The sequence below is a fragment of the Phycodurus eques genome, chromosome 6, assembly GCF_024500275.1.
Source record: "Phycodurus eques isolate BA_2022a chromosome 6, UOR_Pequ_1.1, whole genome shotgun sequence".
Classification (NCBI taxonomy): Eukaryota; Metazoa; Chordata; class Actinopteri; order Syngnathiformes; family Syngnathidae; genus Phycodurus; species Phycodurus eques.
Genome location: NC_084530.1, coordinates 19,656,084 through 19,679,111, shown reverse-complemented (window position 1 = coordinate 19,679,111; position 23,028 = coordinate 19,656,084). Strand labels below are relative to the sequence as shown.

The 23,028-nt window shown below is 38.1% G+C and overlaps 3 protein-coding genes across 6 annotated transcripts; 1 reads left to right on the top strand and 2 right to left on the bottom strand.

Annotated features, from left to right (window-relative positions):
* Window positions 1–974: 974 nt before the first annotated feature.
* wdr83 (WD repeat domain containing 83) lies at window positions 975–11,834 on the bottom strand. 3 transcript variants are annotated; one of them, XM_061679108.1, is made up of 11 exons: window positions 11,755–11,834; window positions 5,672–7,114; window positions 3,815–3,932; window positions 3,598–3,718; window positions 2,960–3,065; window positions 2,827–2,875; window positions 2,619–2,745; window positions 2,057–2,124; window positions 1,880–1,988; window positions 1,695–1,809; window positions 975–1,467 (listed from the first exon to the last, which is right to left on the bottom strand). In XM_061679108.1, the coding sequence occupies exons 3-11, from the start codon at window positions 3,915–3,917 to the stop codon at window positions 1,297–1,299; spliced, it is 969 nt and encodes a 322-aa protein (XP_061535092.1). In that variant the 5' UTR covers window positions 3,918–3,932; window positions 5,672–7,114; window positions 11,755–11,834; the 3' UTR covers window positions 975–1,296. The 3 variants fall into 3 exon arrangements, with proteins under 3 accessions (XP_061535092.1, XP_061535094.1, XP_061535093.1); XM_061679110.1 differs by having other exon boundaries at window positions 3,815–3,929; XM_061679109.1 differs by lacking the exon at window positions 11,755–11,834 and having other exon boundaries at window positions 5,672–7,123.
* Window positions 6,037–12,226, top strand: wdr83os (WD repeat domain 83 opposite strand). 2 transcript variants are annotated; one of them, XM_061679113.1, is made up of 4 exons: window positions 6,037–6,212; window positions 6,389–6,494; window positions 7,051–7,148; window positions 11,802–12,226. In XM_061679113.1, the coding sequence occupies exons 1-4, from the start codon at window positions 6,163–6,165 to the stop codon at window positions 11,845–11,847; spliced, it is 300 nt and encodes a 99-aa protein (XP_061535097.1). In that variant the 5' UTR covers window positions 6,037–6,162; the 3' UTR covers window positions 11,848–12,226. The 2 variants fall into 2 exon arrangements, with proteins under 2 accessions (XP_061535097.1, XP_061535096.1); XM_061679112.1 differs by lacking the exon at window positions 11,802–12,226 and adding an exon at window positions 8,513–8,763.
* On the bottom strand, window positions 11,885–21,117 carry LOC133403814 (syntaxin-10). Its single transcript, XM_061679111.1, has 9 exons — window positions 21,060–21,117; window positions 20,494–20,569; window positions 18,742–18,835; window positions 17,245–17,339; window positions 17,116–17,178; window positions 16,928–17,029; window positions 14,663–14,769; window positions 12,071–12,165; window positions 11,885–11,973 (listed from the first exon to the last, which is right to left on the bottom strand). Exons 1-9 carry the CDS (start codon window positions 21,092–21,094, stop codon window positions 11,897–11,899), a joined length of 744 nt encoding a protein of 247 aa, XP_061535095.1. The 5' UTR covers window positions 21,095–21,117; the 3' UTR covers window positions 11,885–11,896.
* Between the last annotated feature and the right edge of the window lie 1,911 nt (window positions 21,118–23,028).

Below are 23,028 nucleotides of genomic sequence, written 5' to 3'. Positions count from 1 at the left end.
AAGTAGCTAGTGTGTTTAGTAGTGCATTAAACTATGGGGAGAGAATTTTCTCATATTTACACAAATATATCCGTGATTTACGTGTTTTGTAGATCCACAAATATGTCACTGATTTACACGTTTTTCAGATCAACAAATATATCCGTTATTTAAATATTTTTTAATGCTGTGTGTGCATTTATCATGACCTATTTCCAAATATTCAGTTCTGCCTTCGTATTGTTTAAGGTGCGTTTTTGGATCAGCGGGCGCACGCATTTATTTTAGAGACAATCGTAACGCAGTTTTCAAGATAAGTCACAAAAGTTGAAAGTATTCACACGTGGGAAGGCCCGTCCCTCCATCCGCTAGGCGGCAGTGTTGCTGTCTCCGTTGATGACTTAACTGCAAGTCATATTTCTGAGAATCCAACAAACAGTCTCCTATGGCCCAACCCTGCTGAAATTCCCGGTAAATCACTGCGGTCAAGCTAGCCGCCCCAACGATTTTTTTATACTTGGCATTACATAACACGCCGCCAACGAGCTGCTCGGGCCGACTTCAAAATAGAAGACTGAGAAAAAAAATAAATTTACATCATGGCTTTGGATTTAAAATAATGAAATAAAATACTTTCTCCGTTATATTGCAACGAGTCCACCGAGTCCATTATGAGGAAAAAAGCAGCGTGCCAGGAAGCTTCTGAAGTTGCATTATATAATAAAGCTAATTTTAAACCTCTATATAGTTCTCTTATTGACCCCAATTTCATATTTAAAAAAAACAAATCCCTGAGTTATTCCAGAACCAAACCAGTTGGGGACACTAGACCACCCCAGAACTCCCAACTAAACCATGTTCATAAAAATCTAAAATCTAGCTGCATGTTGGTTGGTATGTTTATTACCAGGTTCACTGGCTAATCTACATTAAGTAGCGTGTCCCAATAGTGTGTGTTTATTAGCCCTGTATGAAACTTTTGAATTGAGGGGACAGGGAGCTGATTTAATGGAAGGTTACTTAGACATCACATTAGTCAACAGAAAATGTTTTGTAAGGCAGGTACTTAAAAAAAAAAAATAATAATAATAATAATTGTCATTGGACGAAGTGTGTACAATGTGATCCATGAGCGTCCAATCAGATCGAGTAGAACAACGTTAAAGTTTCCACCAAGTCTTCTTTGATCTTTCAGATAAAGCTTCTACTATGTTAGCATCTGTGCTAAGCTGCCATTGTGGCTCATCATGGTTCACTTAGCAGTGATCCTGTTTCACAAAAATAAATGCAAATGTCCAGATGCTTTAAAGCGGCAAATCACGTTGCCATGGTGACATTGTCATTGTCATTTTCATCAGGATCTTCCAGCTCGGCCGCCCACACTTGTACGCGGCCCTCGCTGGCGGTGAGGAGGCGCGTCTGCGTAGGGTGGAAGGACAAAGACTGGACCACAGCTTTGCCCACAGGAAGCTTCATCGACAAACAACCCTGACACACACACAGGCCACAACATAAACAAAGACGTTCGTATCAAAGTCCACAAGTTATAGCAAGGATAGAATGGTATGTTTATGAATATGTTAACTGGCCAATGTGAATTTATTAGCATGTGCAATGTGGATGCCTTCACTACACAATAAAATGCTAAAAATAAGCAACAATAGTGTCACATTTGCTGAGCTCATTTTTCTATTAGCTATTGGCTTATTATTAACCTCCACCAAGTCCCAGAAGTAGACATGTCCATCCTCAGAGCAGCTCAGCACGTGAGTGTCTTTGCTGGACAGACAGCACTCAAGCTTGTATCCCTTCATCGTGTGTCCAGTGTACCTGGCGCACAAACACACAATTCAAGACGGCCACCCCCAATGAGTCTGTCTTTAAGATGGACGCTACTCACTCTCCCAGCATTTCTCCCGTGCTCTTATCCAGCAATCTGACTGTGGAGTCCAGACTGGAGCTGAGCGTGCACTGGCCATCCTGACTGAAGCATACACATGTGATGGGACCTGACCAAAACACACAAACAATGACACAACCAACGACATACAACAAGAAGACAACAAAGATGTCTGACTGTTGAGGAAGTCCACGTGAAGCTGTCCCATCCTCAGGTCGTAACGTCTCACTTGGCCGTCCACAGACCTGAATGCAATCATCAACAATGTTAAGAACGACAACAACAACAACAACAAAAAGCAACCAATAAAGTTTCTGTAAATGCAATACAATTGAAATTGAACTTTAACCGGGTTGTGCTTACACCTAGATGAGCCAGACAATTGATTAAATGTCAATTACATACACCAAGGCTTGTATTTAATGTGTGCACTGGCCAACGATTAAAGTATATTAATGTGTTTACTAGTTAATGATTTCCACTGGCTAATGTACTGTTTTTTTGTAACTGTACTTTTATTTGACAATGAATAACGTCTTTTTACACTTGACATTAAGAAATGTTAAAATGTGACTTAAAATAAATATTGCTTTTACAGTTAATATAATAATGTCACAGTTAGACCCTGCAACAGATTATTATTGTTTCCTACAGGAAAACTAAGCATTATTCTAAGTTTTTTGTATGGACTGTCGTTGGACTTTGTCCTTAATAAAGTGAGCGGTGCGAGGTTACTGACCCGGTGAGGACCTCGTGTTTGGACACCTTCAGGCTACTGACGCTGTCCCGGGCCTCGTCCAAAACTTGGATGGGTTCGTTCTTACGGGACCTGGTGTCCCAGCAGCGCACCGTCCCGTCTAAGGAGCCTGGAAAAGACCAGATGCTCTCATTAACCAGCGGTCCTCGAACGCAACGGAAGCAGTTTTGTTGTGTTTTGTCTTGCCTACCAGACAGAATGACGGTGGCCTCTTCGTTGAACTGCACACAGTTGACTTTCTGCATAAAGTTTAAAAGTTAAAGACTTTCAGATTTTTTTTTAAATGTCAAAGCAAACAAAGAGAAGCGGGATGAAGCACAGACCCCGGCGTGTCCACGTAGTTTTCGAGCCACCTGACCCGTGGCCACGTCCCACAGGATCACAGTCTTGTCAGAACTGCACGAGCAGATATTACTGTTGTCAAATGACCTGACACACAAACATTAAGACAATAAGTTAAAATTAACAACTTTACTGAGTTGTTCACTGACTAACAAGTTTATTAGTATGTTCACTGGCTAATAATTTTATTAGTGTGGGTTCATTGGCATAAGATGCGCTGTTTTTTTGCCTGGTCACCGGCTAACAAACACAAAGATTATTCCCTTTTTCTGACGGTTTAAGAGCCAAAGCTTTGAGTCTAAAGTGTAGTTTTTCTGTCTGTCCCTCTGAACCGATAACTAATACTTCAGTTTTATCCTGGTTGAGTTTCAGAAATGTTTCTGCCATCCATGATTCAATATCTAAAATACAATTTAAAAGGACACTGATTGGCCATCAGGAGACATGGTGATATACAGTTGTGTATCATCAGCATAACTGACAATGGCTGGCTGACAATTAAATGTGTTGTAGCATGTTCACTGTCTAATATTGTGATTACCGTATAACACTTGATAAATTATGTGGCATAATTTTGTGTGGTGACATGACATTTTTCCTTTGATGTTTAGATCCTCACCCGTCAGCATCCAGAACCTCATATCCGTGGCCGCTGTACGTCTTGAGCAGCGTCCCTCGGCTGCCGCTCCAGAGCTTCAGAGACTTGTCACCACCGCAGGAGAGCAGGTACTGACCATCCACTGACACAAAAATAACCACAAATAGGACAAATATAACAATATGATACTGGTGTAGTGAACAAGAGGACCAAACTATATTATAGATTCCATTATCACCATTGAAGCGCACTGCTCTGACGGCTCCTTGTTGACAGTCGATGGTGCGGAGAAGATGTTGAGGAAGCTGAGGAGTCTGAGGTTTGGGGAGAGGAAACGACATGGTGCATTCAACCTGCTGGGAGGAGAAACAAAAAGCCAGAAAAGGTCAAATTGCAGTAAAAAAGTGATAGAGGTCCCTTTGTTAGCGTTAGGGTACAAAAAGTCCACAATTGTTTCCTTACAACAACACAGTTGTATTTGTGGAGAAAAAAAAGTTGTAATTTCCAGGAAGAATTATTATCATATTTTCAAGAAAATTTTCACTTTTGAGAAGAAGTCACCCTCTTACATGAAGTGTTTTACTAGTTTCGAGTAAAATGTAAACGAGAAGTCATATTTTACCCAGAAAAAAAAGTACTTTAGCGACAGTCACCACTTTATGAAAAAAGGCATTTTTAATTGTTGTAAAAATGTGTATTTGGGGTAATGTACACTATTGGTTATTTTTGTAATTTACAACCTTTTGCAATATTAATAAAAGAAAATCTACAACGCATATTTATGGAAGACTGTACCAGGGGCAAGTCTAGGTCGAGTACTTTGGGTGGGCTGAGCCCATGACCTCATTTTGGAAAGTACCCTTCTGTATTTTGAAAAGCTTTTTAGACCTTGAAAAGGACCATAGATAGTTATTATTATTATTAATTATTACTATTTTTATTATTATATCTATTTATCTATTTACTCAATACATTATAAAAGACTGGTTTATTGCACAGAACGTTTTGTAAAAGTATGAATACAATGAGTATTTCATCTCAGAGGAAAGGAATATTAAAAACATTTTGGCTCGTCTCTAGCTCTAGTAAAGAAGAAATATTTTGTTTATAAGGTCACCTTTTGATTTGAGTAATAGAAAACACTGTTGGAAATGTAGTATATACAGTATAACTACGCAAAAAAAGAAACTCAGACAAACTCATTATCATGCAAAAATATATATATATATTTTTTTTTACAGTCAGTTTTACAGACTTATTTAAGAAATTATATGAATGCACGTATGTCCATCCATTGAAAAGGAGACATTTACAAACAGTATTTCATAAGGTGTCCTGTCGTAAGCTAGCATTTAACTAGATTTAGCACATGTAGTTATGGCAATGAAACCGACTTGATAGTGCCAGCGTTATTTTGTTTTAACTGAAAATAAACACCCACACTGCAAAAACTCAAAAAATACGACTCATTACCTTGTTTTTCGACAAATTTTACTTGTTCCAAGCTAATTTTTACTTAAATTAAGTAGACAAAAAGTTTGCTGGGGGAGTAAGTTTTTTTTTTTATACTCCACTTGCATTTTTTTTTTTTTAGATGATGAGTCTAATTTTAATTTGTTTTGACTAGAAATAAAATATTCTTGGTAATATTTTGAGTTTTTGCAGGGCATGCCTATTTTTTCTGCCCCAAATAAAATCTGGTGGGTTTGACTCCACCCAAATTAGGGCTGGCCTCGCCACTGGACTGTACACAAACTGGGAGCGATATAATACTTGGAAAACATTTTACACATAAGACAAAATTCGTGTAAGAAAAACCAAGGTTTTTTTTTTTCCTTTTAGTAATTTTCATCTCCGAAATTTATGAAAAGCAAGAATTCTGTAACATTTAACCCTTGACTATGCAGTTTTAATTCTCCAGTACTTGCATGTCAAACCTTAATCGTTGCAAAGTTGTTGTAGTTATATTTCTTTTTAAAATGAAATTGGAATTTTTTTTATTATAATATGTTAATATATGTTCGCCCACACAAACAATTACTTTGTTTATTACTGTAAAGAAACCAGATAATATACATTGTTCAGTGGTACTTACTCAAAAGTCGGAACTGGAGAGGTGACAAATTGAATCTCGCTGCTCTTGAAGATTTACACTTTCTTATCTCCTAGAATTTACTGCCTGCTGGCTATGGTTTTTAACGTTAAAACTACGTGGTCATATACTGCTACTTTGAATCAATGCACCTTAATATTAGCGATGTATCCATTAGTCCGTTCAATTTTCTGCATAAAGCCATGTTTGTGCGGCCATTAGTACTACTTCCGCGGTTGAAGAGGAAATCAAGGTACGTCATTTCGGCTTCGTGAGATGTTTGAGTACTTTTCAAAATAAGAGGTCACAATATTTCTTCCCATTTGAATGTTGATTCTGTTAGCGGTGTATGCTTTCATTTTGAAGAACAAAGGAAATCCCTCCCACTTGAAGTCCATTCACTAGTCATGTACGAGCAACTGAATTTCAGTCACTATCAAGCAACCTGAAACAATCGTTATTTTCACCGAAGTAGCACATTTATTGTAACTAATATGTCCTCCAACAACATGTCGGATCCCAGGAGACAAAACAAGATACTACGGTGAGTTTCTTGGTGGTTTTGTAGGCTCTCACCGCTTGCCTGATAGCTTAAATGCTAACGGTGGCAAACTGAGCTCGTCGTAAAGCGATTAAAGCTGTCAGCTGACATCATGTGGGGAACGAATGTATCAGAAAATGGCAGCATGAACACATGACACAGTTAAATTCCTGTGGCAGGTACAAGCCCCCCACCACGGAGACCAACCCCACACTGGAGGACCCCACGCCAGACTACATGAACCTGCTGGGCATGATCTTCAGCATGTGTGGGCTGATGCTCAAGGTGACACATGCACAAAAGATGTGGACACAGACAAGACACAAATTCAGATACACACATAGACGCACACTCACGGTCACACAAACCATAGTCAGATACACACACGCAATCACAAATACATACATACACTTAAGACACAGGCACAGACAACCACACACACTCTGATACACACAGCTACACTTGCACAAACACACAACACTGTGCACCCACACAGACACACACACACACACTCAGCTATGCGTAAATACCCACATTGACACTCACAGACACATGAATACAGACACGCGCACACAATGCAGGAACACTCAGACAGTCACACATTACACAGCTATATGCACACAAACAAGACACACTTGCAGGCATGCACATACAGTGACAGACACACACACGACGCATTCATGCACATAAACACACAAGCACACAGAGAGAGACAAACACAAACGTCCACATAGACACAGAAACGCAGACGCACAGAATGTTGGTGAATGCAAGACAACAGATCGTGCCAATGCCTCCATGGCGTGCCAAGAGCCAATGAAATGTTGCTTTTGTTTTGTAGTTGAAGTGGTGCGCCTGGATCGCCGTCTACTGCTCCTTCATCAGCTTCGCCAACTCCAGGAGCTCTGAGGACACCAAACAGATGATGAGCAGCTTCATGTGAGTGGGGCACACACAGCACATCACAAGAAAAATTGTACTTTTTGGAGAACATTAGTTTTTTTTCTTTTTGAGGAACAAAAGTTGTAATATTACAAGAGTCATAATTCCACGAGAAAAAAAATACAAAGTCATATTATTGAGAACAAAGTCTTGTTTTTTTAGAATAAATATTTCTTCTAAAAAGTAAATTTTACAAGAAGTCTTTTTTCTTTTTTTAGAATAGTTACAAAATATGTTCTTTTGGAATTAAGAATTTGTTGAGGGAAAAGATCATAATTTTATGGTAATAAAATCTTATTTTCTGGAGAAAAAAGTTTGGGGAGCATTAAGTAATTTATTGAAAAAAGTAGGATATTTTCATAAAAAGCAAATTTTTATAAGAAAAATAAGGAAATGTATTTTTATGGGAAGAATTGAAGAGAAAAAGTTGCAAGAATAAGGTCAAAATCTGAAATCATACTAGAAGGTTTATGTTCAAATTAAAACTAAAAGTAAAAAATTTGGGGCAATAAGGTAGCGTTTTTTTTTTTTTTTTTTATATAGGTAGTGAAACAACTAAAAGTTATGAATGTTCAAGAATAAAGTAGAAAAAGTCATCATTCTAGATAAGTTGTATTTTTGGGAAGAAAAGGGTCCTAAATCTTTTCAAGAATTTTTAAAGAAAAAAGTAGTTTTTTTTTTTATTCATACAGATTTAGTTTTTTAAAGTAGTCTATATTTATAAAAGTTCTAAGTCTTCAAGAATAAAGTAGTATATTCCAGCCATTTTCCGTACTGCTTGTCCTCAATAGGGCCGCTGGCGTGCTGGAGCCTCTCCCAGCTATCTTTGGGCGAGAGGCGGGGTACACCCTGAACTGGTCGCCAGGCAATCATTCCAGGGCACACATAAACAAACAACCATTCACATTCTCACCTACGGGCAATTTGGAGTCTTCAATGAACCTACCATGCATGCTTTTGGGATGTGGGAGGAAACCAGAGTACCTGGAGAAAACGCAAACTCCACACAGGCAAGGCCAGATTTGAACCCGGGTCCTCAGAACTGTGAGGCGGATGTGCTAATCAGTCAGCCGCCAAGTTGTGTATTTTCATTACAAAAATAAAAAATGTTATAATTTGACAAGTCATATTTTTTTAGATGATGATGTCAAAATAAAATCATAGCTCCCCCACCCCCCCAAAAAATAGTCCAAATGCATTGTCCTGTTGGTTGCAGACGAAGCATGGGGGCAGATGAATGGACGCAGCAATAATTAGAAATGACTTCCTTCTGGCTTCGACTTGGCTAAAATGATCCCACAATTATATTCCACACTGGATCTTCCATATTCTTGGTTAAATGTCCCGGTTTTGGTGTGCAGGTTGTCCATCTCGGCCGTGGTCATGTCTTACCTTCAGAACCCTCAGCCCATGTCGCCGCCGTGGTAACCGAGAGGAAGCGTGGTCACAAAGCCGTGACGGCATATTGTCCCGCCGGGCGACCGAAGGGACGCAAACCGGAAAGTCAATGAAACGGAGCCGAGCGTGACGCCAGCATGACTTTGTCTTTTTTAACCTGTTTTGTGTTCTTTGATGTTTTGCAGGATGATGCAAAGGAATAAAAAAATTGATATACAAAAAACATTTGTGTGTCGATAATAGGCTTGATGAAAGTAGCATTTACTAACTTCTCCACTAGATAGAGCAACCACTGCACGCTTGATACTTTTTAATCCATGTGTGCTTTGAAGATACTGGGTGGGTTCGCTGATTGGTTTCAAAGTAGGGTTTCAGGCCTCGATTAAGGTTTTAAATTAAGAGTTTCAAAATAGGATTGGGGCTTTACAGTGCAGTCCCATGCCTGTGTTAAGGTTTCAAGCTTCAGGGTTTCAAACAACTGTTGAGGTTTTATGTTAGGGTTGTGGTTACAAACTAAGGTTTCAAGTTTAGTGCCTCAAAGTAGGGTTTAAAACAATCATTAAGGTTTCAAAACTTGGTTAGGACTTCAAAGTAGGCTTTCAAATGAATAACTTCAAGCCAGGTTTAAGATTTTATGCAAGGTTTGGGGTTTCAAACAAGGGTTTGGGTTTGAAATTGGGGCTTGAAATTAGGGTTTCAAGCAAGGTTAAGGTTTTAAAGTATTCTTTCAAAAAAAAGTTAGTTTCAAGCCTCAGTGTGAGTTTCAAGTAAGGAGGGTTTCAAGGCCAGGTTTATAGTATCAAAACAGGAGTTAAAGCCAGGGTTAGGGTTTCAAACACCGGTTAGGGTTTTAAATTAGGATTTTATATGTGCCCTGCAATTGGCTGGCGACCAGTTCAGGGTGTACCCAGGCTCTCACCCGAAGATAGCTGGGATAGGCTCCAGCACGCCCGCGAACCTAGTGAGGATAAGCGGTGCGGAAAATGGATGGATGGATTCCCAGGCTGTTATGGTTTCAAGCAAGCATCAAGGTTTCAAAATAGGTTTTAGTCTTGGTTAGGGTTCAAAGAAGGGCTGAGGTTTCAAACAAAGCTAGGTTTAGCGCTTTAAAGCAGGGGTTCAAGGCAAGGGCTTTAAAGTAGGGTTTCAAGCCTTGGTTTGGGGTTCAAGTCACGTTTAAGGTTTCAAGCTAGGGTTCTTGTATGGAAGCTTCAGTTAGGACTTCAAGGTAGGGTATCAAACTAGAGGTTCAATGCTTGGTTAGGGCTTCAAAGAAGGCTTTCAAGGGTTGAAAACAGGATTTTTTAAACAAGCCAGGTATAAAGTTGCAAGTCAGGGTTTCAAACCAGATCTAGGGTTATAAATTAGAGTTTCGGACTTCATTTAGGGATTCAACAAGGTTTAGGGTTACAATTAGGGCTTCAGGAATCAAAATAGTATATAATTATAATATATATACATATAATATAATAATAATTATGATTTCAAATAAAGGGTTAGGGTTTAAAATTAGAGATTCAGGGCAGTGTTTAGATTTCAATTTAGGGTTTCAAGAAAGAAGGGTATGAAAGTAAAGTTTCAACCCAAGTGGGGCTTTGAAAATTTTAAAATAATAAAAACAAGCACCAGAGTCATGACGATGCTCACGTTTTTCTATTTTTAACATTTCAAACATTCAAAATGGTAAAAACAGCACCAAGTAAACTCTAATAATGCAAAAAGATAAAATACATTTTGCTGCTTGATGCATAAGGTTGACTCCCAACCTTCAACAAAAAGGACTGAAATGTTTTATCACAATATCAAACTGTCTTCTTATTATTCGTGCTGAAAGAAATGGCGGTACCGCCGGCCTCCAGCAGGGGAAGCTCAAAGCTTCCAATTTGGACATTCTGCCCGGCAACAAGCATAAGAACCACGAGGACACGCCCACTATTGTGACGTCACTTGACTGCAACTGGCGCGGGAGAGTAACAAATGTAGAAAAATAGATTTAAGGCAACCAGGACGGAAAATAAAAATATCTCCCAAGTACAATTTAACACTCCTTTTGTGTTTTGTAACATTTTCAATAATAACCATCACATTTAACAAGTTCATAAAGATTTTTGATACTCTGAATTTAAATGAGACGCCGTAACATGAAGGCGACCTGATGTCTCGCCCCATTTTCATAAAATCTGAATTTTCCTTAAACCAGTACAGGTCTTCCCATAATAGAAAAAAACTTTATTCTAAAAAAAATTTAGATCTTTTTCTCCGAATATTTTTTTTAACCGTAAAAACATTTTTGCTAATATTGTGACTTTGTTGTAAATTTGCCCTCTCCTTAATTTTATTTCCTATTAATAACTTTTGTTGCAAATTAAAAACAATTATTTTCATACTATGACGATTCTTGTAATATTACATATTTATTCTCATGTTTAAACATTCTTGCAACATTTTTAATGGTACTAATATATATAATACAATAATATAATATTCCGACTTGTTCTTGAAAATATCGTAGTAGTAATAATAGAACTTGATTTTCTCACAACTAAAACCCATCTTAATTTTTTTTGTACCACTTTATTCTAAAAGAAATTTGTCTCGTAATATCATTTTTTCATTGAAAACAAATCCAACTTTATTCTCTAAAGTTCGAGATTTTGTGTCGTCATATTACAGATTTTTCTCACAAAATTATGACCATTTTAACCAAAAGCACCAAAATAGCATTTATTTTCTCAGAATCTAGATTTTTTTTTCTACCAAAGTGAGGACTCGTCTCTATAATTTGGGATTTTTTTCTTGTAATATTCAAACTTTTTCATGCAAAATTACAACTATTGAAAATGTGATCTTGTCTTGTATTTGTACAACTTTTTTTCAAGATTTACAACTCTATTCTAAAAAAAAAATCTAATATGACTTGTTTCTTGAAAAATTGGACTTCTCATAATATTCATAGATATTCTTGCAAAATTAACACTTCCAAATTTTTATTCTTCTCCTAATAAATACTATGACTCGTTTGTGAAAAATTCTCGAAAAAGTCTCTGTTTTAGTCCGACTTATTCTTTTACTTTTCTGGCATTGTTACGACTATTATCCGTAAATGTATGTTTTTTTCCATGATAGTAAATCTTTTTCCCCCACAAAAGTGATAACTTTAGTCTCAAACTTGGACTTCCTGTGGTAGCGTGTGGCACTCGCTCACCACAGCTCCCCCTGCTGACTGCAGCCCATGTGTTCGATCCCTGCCAGACATCGCGAGCCAGCGGAGTTTTTCCTTCTTCGGGTCCAGTGGTAAAAAATGGCCGGTCCTCTGGAAGTGCGGGTCATTGTGAGGAATTGAGGGGTCAGAGGGTGAAGAAGAGGATGAGGACGACGATCAAGATGGCAACCAGCACAGCGATGGCACACCACTGACGCCGACCTGCCCCACAACACAGGAAGTGGTCACAACGGCTGTGTGCGTGTGTGTGTGCGTGTGTTTGCGTTCGTTTGTATGCATATGTGTGTTCGTTACGCACTGCTGGTCATGTGCGAGACCTTCTCCAGCTTCTTGAGCACAGAGTCCATACGGGTCGACGTCTGGTCCATCTCATCCGCAAAGTCTCCCAACATGCTGGAAGGAAGCGTGAAGATTTAAAAAAAATAATATTATACAATTCCGACTTTATTCTCACAAAATTCTAATTTTATTCTTGCAGAATTTAGAAAATGTGTTTTTTTTTTCTTGTAATCTTACAACTTTTTTTCCCCTGCTGAATTATGACTTCTCGGAAAATTGCCTTTTTTTCCTAGTCATAAACTACAGTGCCACCAGAAAGTATTCACACCCCTTCACGTTTTCCAGATTTTGCTATGTTACAGACTTATTCTAAAGCTGATTTGAGTATAGTTTTCTTTAAAAAAAAAAAATCTACATAAAATATCCCAAAATGACAAATTAAAGACATATTTTCAGACATTTGTGTAAATTTATAAAACATTTAAACATAATGGGTACATCGGTATTCACACCCTTTGCTATGACACAAACTTGATCATCCTTGAGATGCGTTCACAACTTGAATGGAGTCCGCCTGTGGTAAATTTAGTTGACTGAACATCATTTGGAATGGAGGTCTCATAGTTGACAGTGCATATCAGAGCATAAACTAAGCAATTGTCTGCAGACATCCGAGATTAGATTGCATCAAGGCACAAACCTGGGGAAGGATACAAAAGAATTTCAGCAGCATTGAAGGTCCCGAAAAGCACTGTGGTCTTGATTATTCGGAAGTTTGGAAACACAGGGACCCTTCCTAGAGCTGTGGCCGTCCGACTAAGGTGAGTGACCGGGGAAGAAGGGCCTTGGTCAGAAAGGTGAACAAGAACCCTACGGTCACTAAGGCGGAGCTCCAGTGTTCTCTTGCGGAGATAGGAGAACCATCCAGAAGGTCAACCATTGCTAACGCACTCCACCAATCAGGCCTTTATGGTAGAGCGGCCAGATGGAAGCCACTTCTCACTAAAATTCTTCAAGAGAACTTGCTCCAGAGTGGTCTGGAACTCAGACTACTTGAGGCTGTGATTGCTCCCAAAGGTGCTTCAACAAAATATTAAGCCGAGGGTGTGAATACTTATGTACCTATTACGTTTACAATTTCAATAGCTCCACGACAGTCTGAAAATATGTTTTAAATTTGTCATTACGGGATATTGAATGTAGATTTAAAAAAAAAAACTATACTCAAATCAGCTTTAGAATAAGTCTGTAACAGCAAAATCTGGAAAACGCGAAGAGGTGTGAATACTTTTTGGTGGCAATGTAAGTGGGACTATTTTTTTTATTTTTTTTCCCCCCAACAGTCCTCCCTGTTGAACTCATTGCATTCACTGCAGCAGTGGTGACGTCCTGCCACTTGTCGAGTTTCCTTTTGTCAGCGCTTCCAAAGCCACCGTTCTTGGCGATAAGCATGTCGACTTCTGTCTCCAAGAAGTTTAGTTTTTCTCCCGAATTGCTTCTGCCTTTGCCATAAATTCACCCTTCCAAATAGCACTCTCCTTTATAATCATGAGCTGATTTTGTTAGTTTCATTTTGTTGCGGGATCAACCTGCCTACTTTCGTAAGTGTGTGACTTGTCAAGGAAAATTCCCTACAGGTGTGCGTATCGCAATAATTCCCAACAGGTGTGCGTAATATGTGTATGGATCCCAAATTTGCATTTGGCACGTGGCGTTCGCGTATAGCGGAGAGGGGTGGCCATCTGCGTCCTACCAGCGCTCAGCAACCGCTCCTAATGGGAATAAACTTCTGTTTTATTTGCTTTGTTCACATGTATTTTATTTGCAATAAAAGACTGAATAGTGCTTTTCTGTCTCTCCGCCATGTCGCTGTCTCGATTTGCACATTATGCCACCACAGTGGGGGGAACAAAAAAGCTCTTAATTTTTTCATCGATTGTACATGATTAAAATGTGATAAACTGGGGTACTTTCCCCTCTTCGCCACGAAAATAATACAATTATATTAAGGACATTCTTGGGACTTTTTGTAGTAGCACTAACACGGTCGATGGGCCGAATTGTATATTTTTTACTTATCAAGGCAAATTGCCTACAAGTGTGCCTGTGTGCGTACACACAATTTGATAGGATAAGAGGCTGATCATAAATTAGTGCATTTTCCACACCACACCATTCAAGCAACATGTTTTTGAGATTGTAGGGTGTAACCTGCAGCTGGCTCCTAGTGTGGACTGAATGGGTGGCAACAATGGGAAAATTAAATGCCAGTGTTTGGAGGGTAATAGTCAGTTCAAATTTTGAATTATGAACATTGAACTGAAATAGGTCATTTTTGGAACGATAAACTGAACTTTGAACTAGTTCGCGAAGAAAACGAACTTGGCTTATATTTGTCTGATATTTCCATTTGTTTGATGATCTTAAACATCAAAGCGGGGGGTGAATCTCTAAAGAGCAGTCAAAATGCAGATGGCAATACGGGGGGAACTCTGGTTTGAAAATGGCCTGCAGTCAAGCGATTAACTGGGAGAAGGAGAAGAGGAAAAAGAAGATGGGGAGGATGGAGGAGTAGGAGTGTGTTTTCAGTGGAGGTGTGAAGTTGACTCACACGGCCTGCTCATCCAGTTCGTCTCCGATACGACCCGACATGTCTTTGAGCACTCGGATGCTTCCGGACACAAGCTCCAAATGATCATCCTGCTCCTGCATGATCAGCTACACACACGCACAAACAGAGACACACACACATAAACACACACAACTGAGCCTTTTTGTTGCTCAAAGGTTCCACTAAATGACTTTTTTTTTTTTTTTTTAAGAGAACGTATGCTTATGTAATGGAAGCTTAAGTGAGTAAAGCAAAGTGGTTGGTGCCTGACAGTGGAGTAGGAGGAAGAGGGGTCTTTCCCCACTAAAACTGCAGATACTTGAGCCATGATGTCATAATTAAAAACAGAAAAAAGGAAGGCAGCACTGGCTGACAATTTTTACAGTGTTACATAAGCATGTTGCCTTACCTGTATTTCTTGCAAAATGACGAATGTAAAAATAGGACTTGTGTTCCTCGTGATATTTGAACATTATCTAACAGAATTACCATTTTATTCCCCTAAAACTAAGATGTTTATACGTTATTTTAGAAATACTATATTTTCTACAAATTTTTCACTATTCTCGTAACATTACTTTTATCTCGTAAAAGGAGAACTTTACTACTCATGATATTACAGATTTTCTTTAATTAATTTTTTTGCTAAATTGTGACTTACAACACTTATATTTTCCCTGTAATATGATGACTTTTTCTTGCACAATTTTGACTTCTAGTGTAAGGATTTGTTTTGCACTGAATTTATTTTTTTTGTTTTTACAAAATTACAGCTATTTTAATATTTTATTTTCATGAATTGTTTTCCCCCAAATTGTGACTATTTCAATTATTTGCTTTATGTGATATGACTTTTCCTCTAAAAATTGACTTTATTCTTAAAAGTAGGATTTTGTCACCGTAATAAGATTTCTTTCCTTTTTTTGTTTCCACGTCATCTGACTTTTTTGTACTGAATTACAACTTATTTTTTCTCTCAATTTACATATTAGTTCTCATAAAGTAGGGTTTTGTTAATATTCAGATTTACATGAAGTACATGTAAGAAGAAGAAATGTAATTACGTCTTCTTTGCTGCTGAAACGATGCAAATTTCCCCCTTGTGGGACTAACAAAGTTTATCTCATATTACAAATTTATTATTAATATTAATATATTTTTAAGCTGCCCACGTTCGGAAGTGACGTGTGCAGTGATTCATTTCCGGTTCAGATGCGGCATCCTGGCTGGATGTGTATTATTTTATATTTATATCTCTAAACACGTATTAACTGGCCTGTTATTTTATTGTTAGAAGTTGGTTACTCGCTAGCAAAATGCGGGTCCAGCCAGACCTATGTGACAAGTGTATTGTTTCACCAAATAAATTATTTCGATGATGTGCGACTGCTTGTAATGATAGCTTAGCAATGAGCACGTGTCTTCGACTATCCACTCCTCGTCCTCCCTTCAAGACATTTTTGTAAGAAGCACGGTTAAAAAGTGTAGCTTATGCACTACCATGGAGGCGTTGACACCGGACGCAAACTTTCGCCCCCGCGGCTTGGCAGCCGGTGCACTTAATAAAATAGCGTGCACAAAGCAGCTGTTCAATGTGGACGCGCTGGTGATGTCAGACGGTGTATTTTTTCCCCCCAATATCCGGAACAATTAGTGTTACGGCTGTAAGAAGTCAACATTCAGCGATTTCTGTAACAAAATACGGACGTTCCGTAACGTTTGGAAGTGTCTATGAGTCATATCAAGGAATCAACTGTTAAAGCAGCTGAGCTAAAACATTTGACATTCTATACAAATTCCTTCTATTTCTTTGATTTTAGATTAAAAACATTTAAGGACACCAGTTCTTTGAGCTTTTAAGTCATTCTGCAACGAATTCCAGACTGTGGGTACAGAGTACCCAAAAGCCCCTTTCCCAATTTCTGTCCAAGTGTTTGGAACAGAAGTCCTGAGAACGCAACGAACACTGTCTGGTACTTCAGCAGACCAAGAATTGCTTTATAAATACAAAGAGCACCACTGAGTGAGCCTTCAGGCCATCCAACCCGAAAGTACAACTCACAATGGCGAGACCTGGCTTTACAATTTGTAATGAAACTCAAAGATGCATGGTAGGCAGCATCAACCAGACAGAGACTTGTTCTTGCAACATGAAAAAAAAAAAACACTTTTTTTGTTCCTAGTTTTTATGCAAGAAGTATCTTAGTAATAGTACATAAAAAAAATTCTTGTCATATTTGGATTATTTGTGTGCGCACGTGTTACCTGCTGTTGTTCCTGCTGCTCTTGAATGTATCTAGAATTGGTGGACACCAGGTGGGCATCCAGTCGCGTCGAGCGATCCGACACAGACGATACTAGCAGCGCCTGAAACAGACAAATAATAAAATGTATCAATAATAATATTGTAGCGTGTCTCTAGGTCATCTGGGGTCAGTTGCAGCATGTCCAACCTGCTTGTTTTTTTTTTCCGCCTGAGCCACAGCTGATGGACTTGACAACTGATCCTTCATCTCCTGCGCACAAACAGGGAAATTATTTTAATTAATGATAAATCATATATGTGTATGTGTTGACTCTACCTGCACGGACTTCCTGGTTATTTCCACAAAGTCCTTCCTCTCCTCAAGCTCCTCGTCTTCCAGGCGAAACTTTCCCGGGTTTGACTCCACGATACCTGCGCCACACGCTCAGGAAATCAACAAGCAACGAAGTGGCTGCTGTCGCCCCGGCAACCGTCTCCACGCTACAAGACATCAAGCTGCTATTAACACACATGAAGTCATTACATTTAGTAATGAAGACTTTTTTTTTTTTTTTTTACACAAAATTACAATTTCATAATACTGCTCATTTAGACGTGTGCCAAAAATGAATTCATTCTCCTAAATGTAAATGTTTTTTTTTTATAAAATTCTGTATTCTTGTAAAATTTTGATTTATTGGGGGAGGGATCTTGTAAAAGTATGACTTTCTTGCAATATTGTGAAATTTTTCTAAATGTAGGATTTCTTTTTCACACATTCCGACTTACTCCCCTTAGTAAGACTCTTGCAAAAGTCCAATGTAATTCTGATAAAATGTTTGTTTTTCTTCATGACTTTCTCCTTACAAAATTGAAACTTTATTAACAACTAGAATATTTCCTCATATTTATTTTCTTGAAAAATTAGTTATTAGTTAATTATCATAAAATGTTGATTTTTTTCCCCCCCATCTCATATGTGTTTCTTGTAAAATTGTCATTCTTATAAAAGTTTTACTCATTTGACAGAATTTACAAAATTGCATAAATTTTTGATTTGTTTTTGCCACTAATTATAACCATAGTTTTGTAACTTGTTCCAGCAAAATGATGAGTTAAGTCTTGATGTATTTTCCCCTGTAACAAAACATTTATTATCTTTAAATATATTTTTTAAAACTTTTAAACTTTCAATTTTATAGCTAAATGCTGATTGAATCAAATAAAAATAATTTCCAAATAGAACTATGACTTTTTCTTGCAAAATTTGGACTTTATTCTCATAAAAGGCACCTTTTCCTTAATATTGCAAGCTTACTCACATAAAATTAAGATTCTCTCAATGTTACAACTTTACTGTCAAAATTAGTTTTTGTCTCTTAATATTACAACCACAAACAAGGATGTTTTTTCTTCAAGAAATTCCGACTTTATTCATGTTTACTTTTTTCTTATAAAAGTATGACAGTAAACGACTGTTTTTCGCAATGTTGCAATTGTTCTCATAAAATTTTGATTTTTTTTTTCTTGTGGTGAGTTTATTGGAAATGTTTTATTTTTTTATCATAACCTTTTCCTTCAAAATGACGACGATTCGCTCTTTTTTTTAATTATTGCAAAATTACAACTTTCTCTCACAAAACTCTTTAACCCCATAAAACTCAGATATTTTTCCTCGTGATATGAGTTGTTTCCGCCAAATTACATCTCCTCTTTTGCTCTGCTGGAAATGACTCCTATTATTGACACAGGCTTCAGGGGCTGACAAGCTGAAGAGTACAAAGCTCGTGTTTGTTTCCCAAACAAGACGCGTGACTCAAGCTCTGAAAGATACTGATGGTCTCGCTCAGGTCCTCCAGGTCCCAGTCGATGGCTCGCAGACAGTTGCGCAGCTCGTTGGTACTCCAGTCCAGCTCATCACGACTCACCTGAACAAATATTTACATGCTCATTTCTCAATTAGCATGAATGCTTATGTCATGCTAACATGTGACGACGTCAGCAGTGTGATTGGACATTTCGTAAGTACTATTCAGTGATATAATTGGTTTACATTTAGCGTGAAGTCTAATAACACACTAACGTGAACAGTGTAGATTAGTGATTCTTAAAAGTGTGGTACAAGTCCCAATAGTGGTACGCGAAAGAATCACTGTCCAAGCACAGTTGAGTTTTATTTCACTTGCGTGCAATACATTTTATTTCAATCATTAAGGTTTTTTTCCTATATTTAAACACAGTGTGCAGTTCAAACTACATAATGTTGCTGTTGCATAATTACATTTTAGATATAAAACCTGTCTTGGTTTTTTGATTAACACGTAGGCCTACTACACCACTGTATTTCAATACTGGTCATAGAGGTCCATCTATCCATCCATTTTCTGAGCCGCTTCTCCTCACTAGGGTCGCGGGCGTGCTGGAGCCTATCCTAGCTATCATCGGGCAGGAGGCGGGGTTCACCCTGAACTGGTTGCCAGCCAATCGCAGACCACATAGAAACAAACAACCATTCGCACTCACAGTCATGCCTACGGGCAATTTAGAGTCTCCAATTAATGCATGTTTTTGGGATGTGGGAGGAAACCGGAGTGCCCGGAGAAAACCCACGCAGGCACGGGGAGAACATGCAAACTCCACACAGTCGGGGACGGGGATTGAACCCGGGTCCTCAGAACTGTGAGGCTGACGCTCTAACCTGTCGGCCACCGTGCCGCTGGTCATAAAGGTGTTGCAATTAAATTGATGTCGACAACTAACCGATCAAATTAATCAACTATTTTGATAACTGATTAAGCGTAGAGCCATTGTTTAATTTAAAATGGTCTCAGATTCCTGTAGTCCATCATGGAAGCAGACTGATTATCTTTTGTGTTTAATCAAAATAAGACATTTGCAAACATCTGTTTTTATTATCTTCCAATTTTATGACATTACAGAAATAATAATAGTTTAATCTATTACAAAAATAATGGTTATTTGCAGCTGTAGTATGAATCACCTGTAATTGACATGCAGCTGAACCTGAAGCAGCCTCAAAAGTGTATATATCAAACCATTGGCCCTTTGCATTAATCGGTAACCAAGAAGTAGCTCTGTTTCAAACAGGTTGGTGAGTACATCACTTTCTCGTGTGATATTGTTTGTTGTATTGTAATTATAAAACAATACCAAATAAACTACCATCAGTTAATAAACAGTAACCAAATAAACAAGTTAATTAACAGTAAAAAATGGTTTTGCAATAAACTTCGATGCAAAGTACATTTTTATCCAACTCGGTGATTAATCGATTGAATGATCGCTAAAACAATCAATTCTAAAAAATATTCGATAGTGACAGCCCTACTTGGTCATTATGCTGCTACTTGGCGAGCTACGTTTTTTTTCTGAGGTGGCACTTTGTGTAATAAATTAGACAACCACTCGTGGAGATGTCTATATTGTCTTCGGGTGATAACAGTGGGTCACTGCTTTTCATTTAACATTTGGTGTGAATGCTAACACCACGCTGATGTGGAAACAGTGTGGGTAATGACGTCACAGCCTTTCCATTGGATGCTTGTCAGCGATAGTTGGTCTTCACCTGGGTTCCCTCCTGTAGTAGCTCCTCCCACCTGTCAAACAGGGTACGTGCACGCGCCGTGGCCTTCTGCACCTCCCTGCACGCGCACACACACAAACACATTTTGTGAGCTAAAGATAACGTTATTATTTTTTTTTTTATAGCACCGACACATCTTTGTTTGGAAGCCAAACAAACACAGAAGCTAACTTCCTTTTGTAACTTCGCAGCTTCTAGTTAAGAGTCCTACAAAGAGAAAGAAAAAAAAAAAGTCCTGGAGGTCCACAAATAACACAGCAGATGAAACAAAAGCAAACACGACGCGCGGAAGTGACTTTTGTTTGTCCAACACAAACAAAACAAAAATAGCCTCGCACCCCACAATCACTGCATGGAATGAATGATAGCGTTCGAGGCTAGGCAGCTACCGCTAGGCGTTCAGGTGTCTCCGCTCGGGTAAAAAAAAATAAAAATAAAAAAATGAATAAATCCGCTACCACGGCGGTTCGCCGAGTGAGACATGTCGAACGTGTGCTCGCCGAGTGTCTTCGCTGAGTTTTAAACGTTCTTTTCTTGAGTTTGCTCACCCTTTAACGACGAAAAACGGATCCTCCAGCGACATGATGCTACTTCCGGGTGCGTCACGCCGCCGCGCAGGCGCGGTAGACATGATGAGGCGTTTAAACGTCGGCGTGAACTTTCCACTCCATATTTTTTTATACGCATCCATAAATGTCTTCACTATTTAGTATTTTGTTTAGTATTCACGTCTTTTACTTTTTGTTTGTATTGTAGCTTGACAAGGACTAGTCTGCAGCAGTCGTTAAGCCTATTTTATATAAAATATATATTTTAAAATCATTGAATGAGGGGGGATAAACCACCAATAAGCGCTTTCGGGGTTAGTTTTAAAGAAAAAAACAAAAAGAAAAACGAAAAAAAAGAATTGGAAATTATGTTGAGTAAAATGGAAATAAAAAGAAAATCGCAGACAGTCGAATCCACGAGGGCCGAACTGCAAGTATGTAGGGGTGGGGGGCACTCTATTGCCTGGAAATTTGATTTTGATTACATTTTTAACTCCTCGAAGGGAACTTATTCTCCGAAATTTGTTGTTAATTGAAAATTATGGGCTTGGCTGACTTTGTGACAGTAAAGTTAGCTTTTGTTTCTCTTTTTCTTTGGCATACAGTTTTGTATGCACTATAACAATGTGAACATATTTTTTCTTTTTTTTGTGATTAATGCTTAAACATATTTCCTGTGTTGGAGTACTGTATTAAAAAACAGACTGAAATAACACTACAAATCTCACGGTGACTTTAAACTTTTCTGGTCTTTAAGTTGTATACATAAAGAGTCGCCATGGCAGCAGCTTGGGGATCACACCGCATTCCTCCACTTTTGTCCCTGAAGGCAACACCTGAGAAGACAGACAGACAGGCGCAGATATAGCCCTGGCCCTAACGCATATCGGGCCCAGTGCCCACCTATTTGTGACCTCGTCCATGTGCCCCTTCCCTCCCACTCCCTTCCACCCTCGTCCTGTCCGTCTCTCCCTTCCTTCCTTCCTTCCTGTCCTCATCCTGTTTCCTCCCCCGCCCCGTCCCATCCTGTCCTGTGAGAATTCACAGGCCCTTTCGTCACCTCGCTGCTGGCGCTGTTTAGTTGAGTCTACATTTTTCAAAGGGGTAGACAGACAGATGTACAGACAGATGATGGAACGATAGACAATGTTTAAATACATTATGACAAGGAACATATAATTAACCAAATTCTTCAATTAATAACGCCATGCTATGGAAAAACTTGGTTAACAAAGATAAGAAATGCGATGGTTAAAATATAATAATAATGCCATGGGAAAATATGATTAACAAAGATAAAAGACAAAATAAAGTAAATAATCAAGACAAAAGTAATAATGCCATGAGGAAAAATGTGTACAAAAAATAATGCTATAAAAATATCAATAAAATAATCCCATGGCAAACTATAACAAAGTAATAATAATGCCATGGAAAATATAATAAATAATAATGCCATAACAACAAAGGTAAAAGAAAAAAAAAGGCCTTGGAAAAATTATTAACAAAGATAAGAACAATAATGCCATAGCAAAACAAATATGTGAATATATATGACTGACAAAAATATAAAGAAAAAGAAAATAATTGCTATGGAAAGCTAACAAAAATAAAACAAAATAACAATGCCATGGAAAATATATTCAATAATAATAACAATAATAATAATGCCATAGCCACCAATATAAAAAAATACTAATGCCATCGATAATTAAGAATTTTGATGATTATTTATAAGTGGAATATATTTAGATTTATTGCAAACATATGATATGCAAAGAGACACTTATTAATATGAAGACTCATTTCTTCTCTCTGTGTTCAGTTGTTTATTTACATACCCAAATCGCCAGTAGGGAGTGTTTCGCTTATTTTCAGGGGGAAATTTGCACAAAAAGTCCCAAGTCTAACGAGCAGCAAGCATGTGGTAAAATTCACAAAAGAAACCTACAAATATTGAAGCAAACTT

Excerpts from the sequence above, each read along its gene's own strand:
- wdr83 (XM_061679108.1), bottom strand. The coding sequence starts at position 3,917 with ATGTCGTTTCCTCTCCCCAAACCTCAGACTCCTCAGCTTCCTCAACAT. Across the intron at positions 3,066-3,597 it reads GAGGTTCTGGATGCTGACGG|GTCATTTGACAACAGTAATA; the intron begins GTGAGGATCTAA and ends TTTGTGTGTCAG. Across the intron at positions 2,876-2,959 it reads AACTACGTGGACACGCCGGG|AAAGTCAACTGTGTGCAGTT; the intron begins GTCTGTGCTTCA and ends AACTTTATGCAG.
- wdr83os (XM_061679112.1), top strand. The coding sequence starts at position 6,163 with ATGTCCTCCAACAACATGTCGGATCCCAGGAGACAAAACAAGATACTA. Across the intron at positions 6,495-7,050 it reads TGTGTGGGCTGATGCTCAAG|TTGAAGTGGTGCGCCTGGAT; the intron begins GTGACACATGCA and ends TTTGTTTTGTAG. Across the intron at positions 7,149-8,512 it reads CAGATGATGAGCAGCTTCAT|GTTGTCCATCTCGGCCGTGG; the intron begins GTGAGTGGGGCA and ends TTTGGTGTGCAG.
- LOC133403814 (XM_061679111.1), bottom strand. The coding sequence starts at position 21,094 with ATGTCGCTGGAGGATCCGTTTTTCGTCGTTAAAGG. Across the intron at positions 20,570-21,059 it reads CCGTTTTTCGTCGTTAAAGG|GGAGGTGCAGAAGGCCACGG; the intron begins GTGAGCAAACTC and ends GTGCGCGTGCAG. Across the intron at positions 17,179-17,244 it reads TAACCAGGAAGTCCGTGCAG|GAGATGAAGGATCAGTTGTC; the intron begins GTAGAGTCAACA and ends GTTTGTGCGCAG.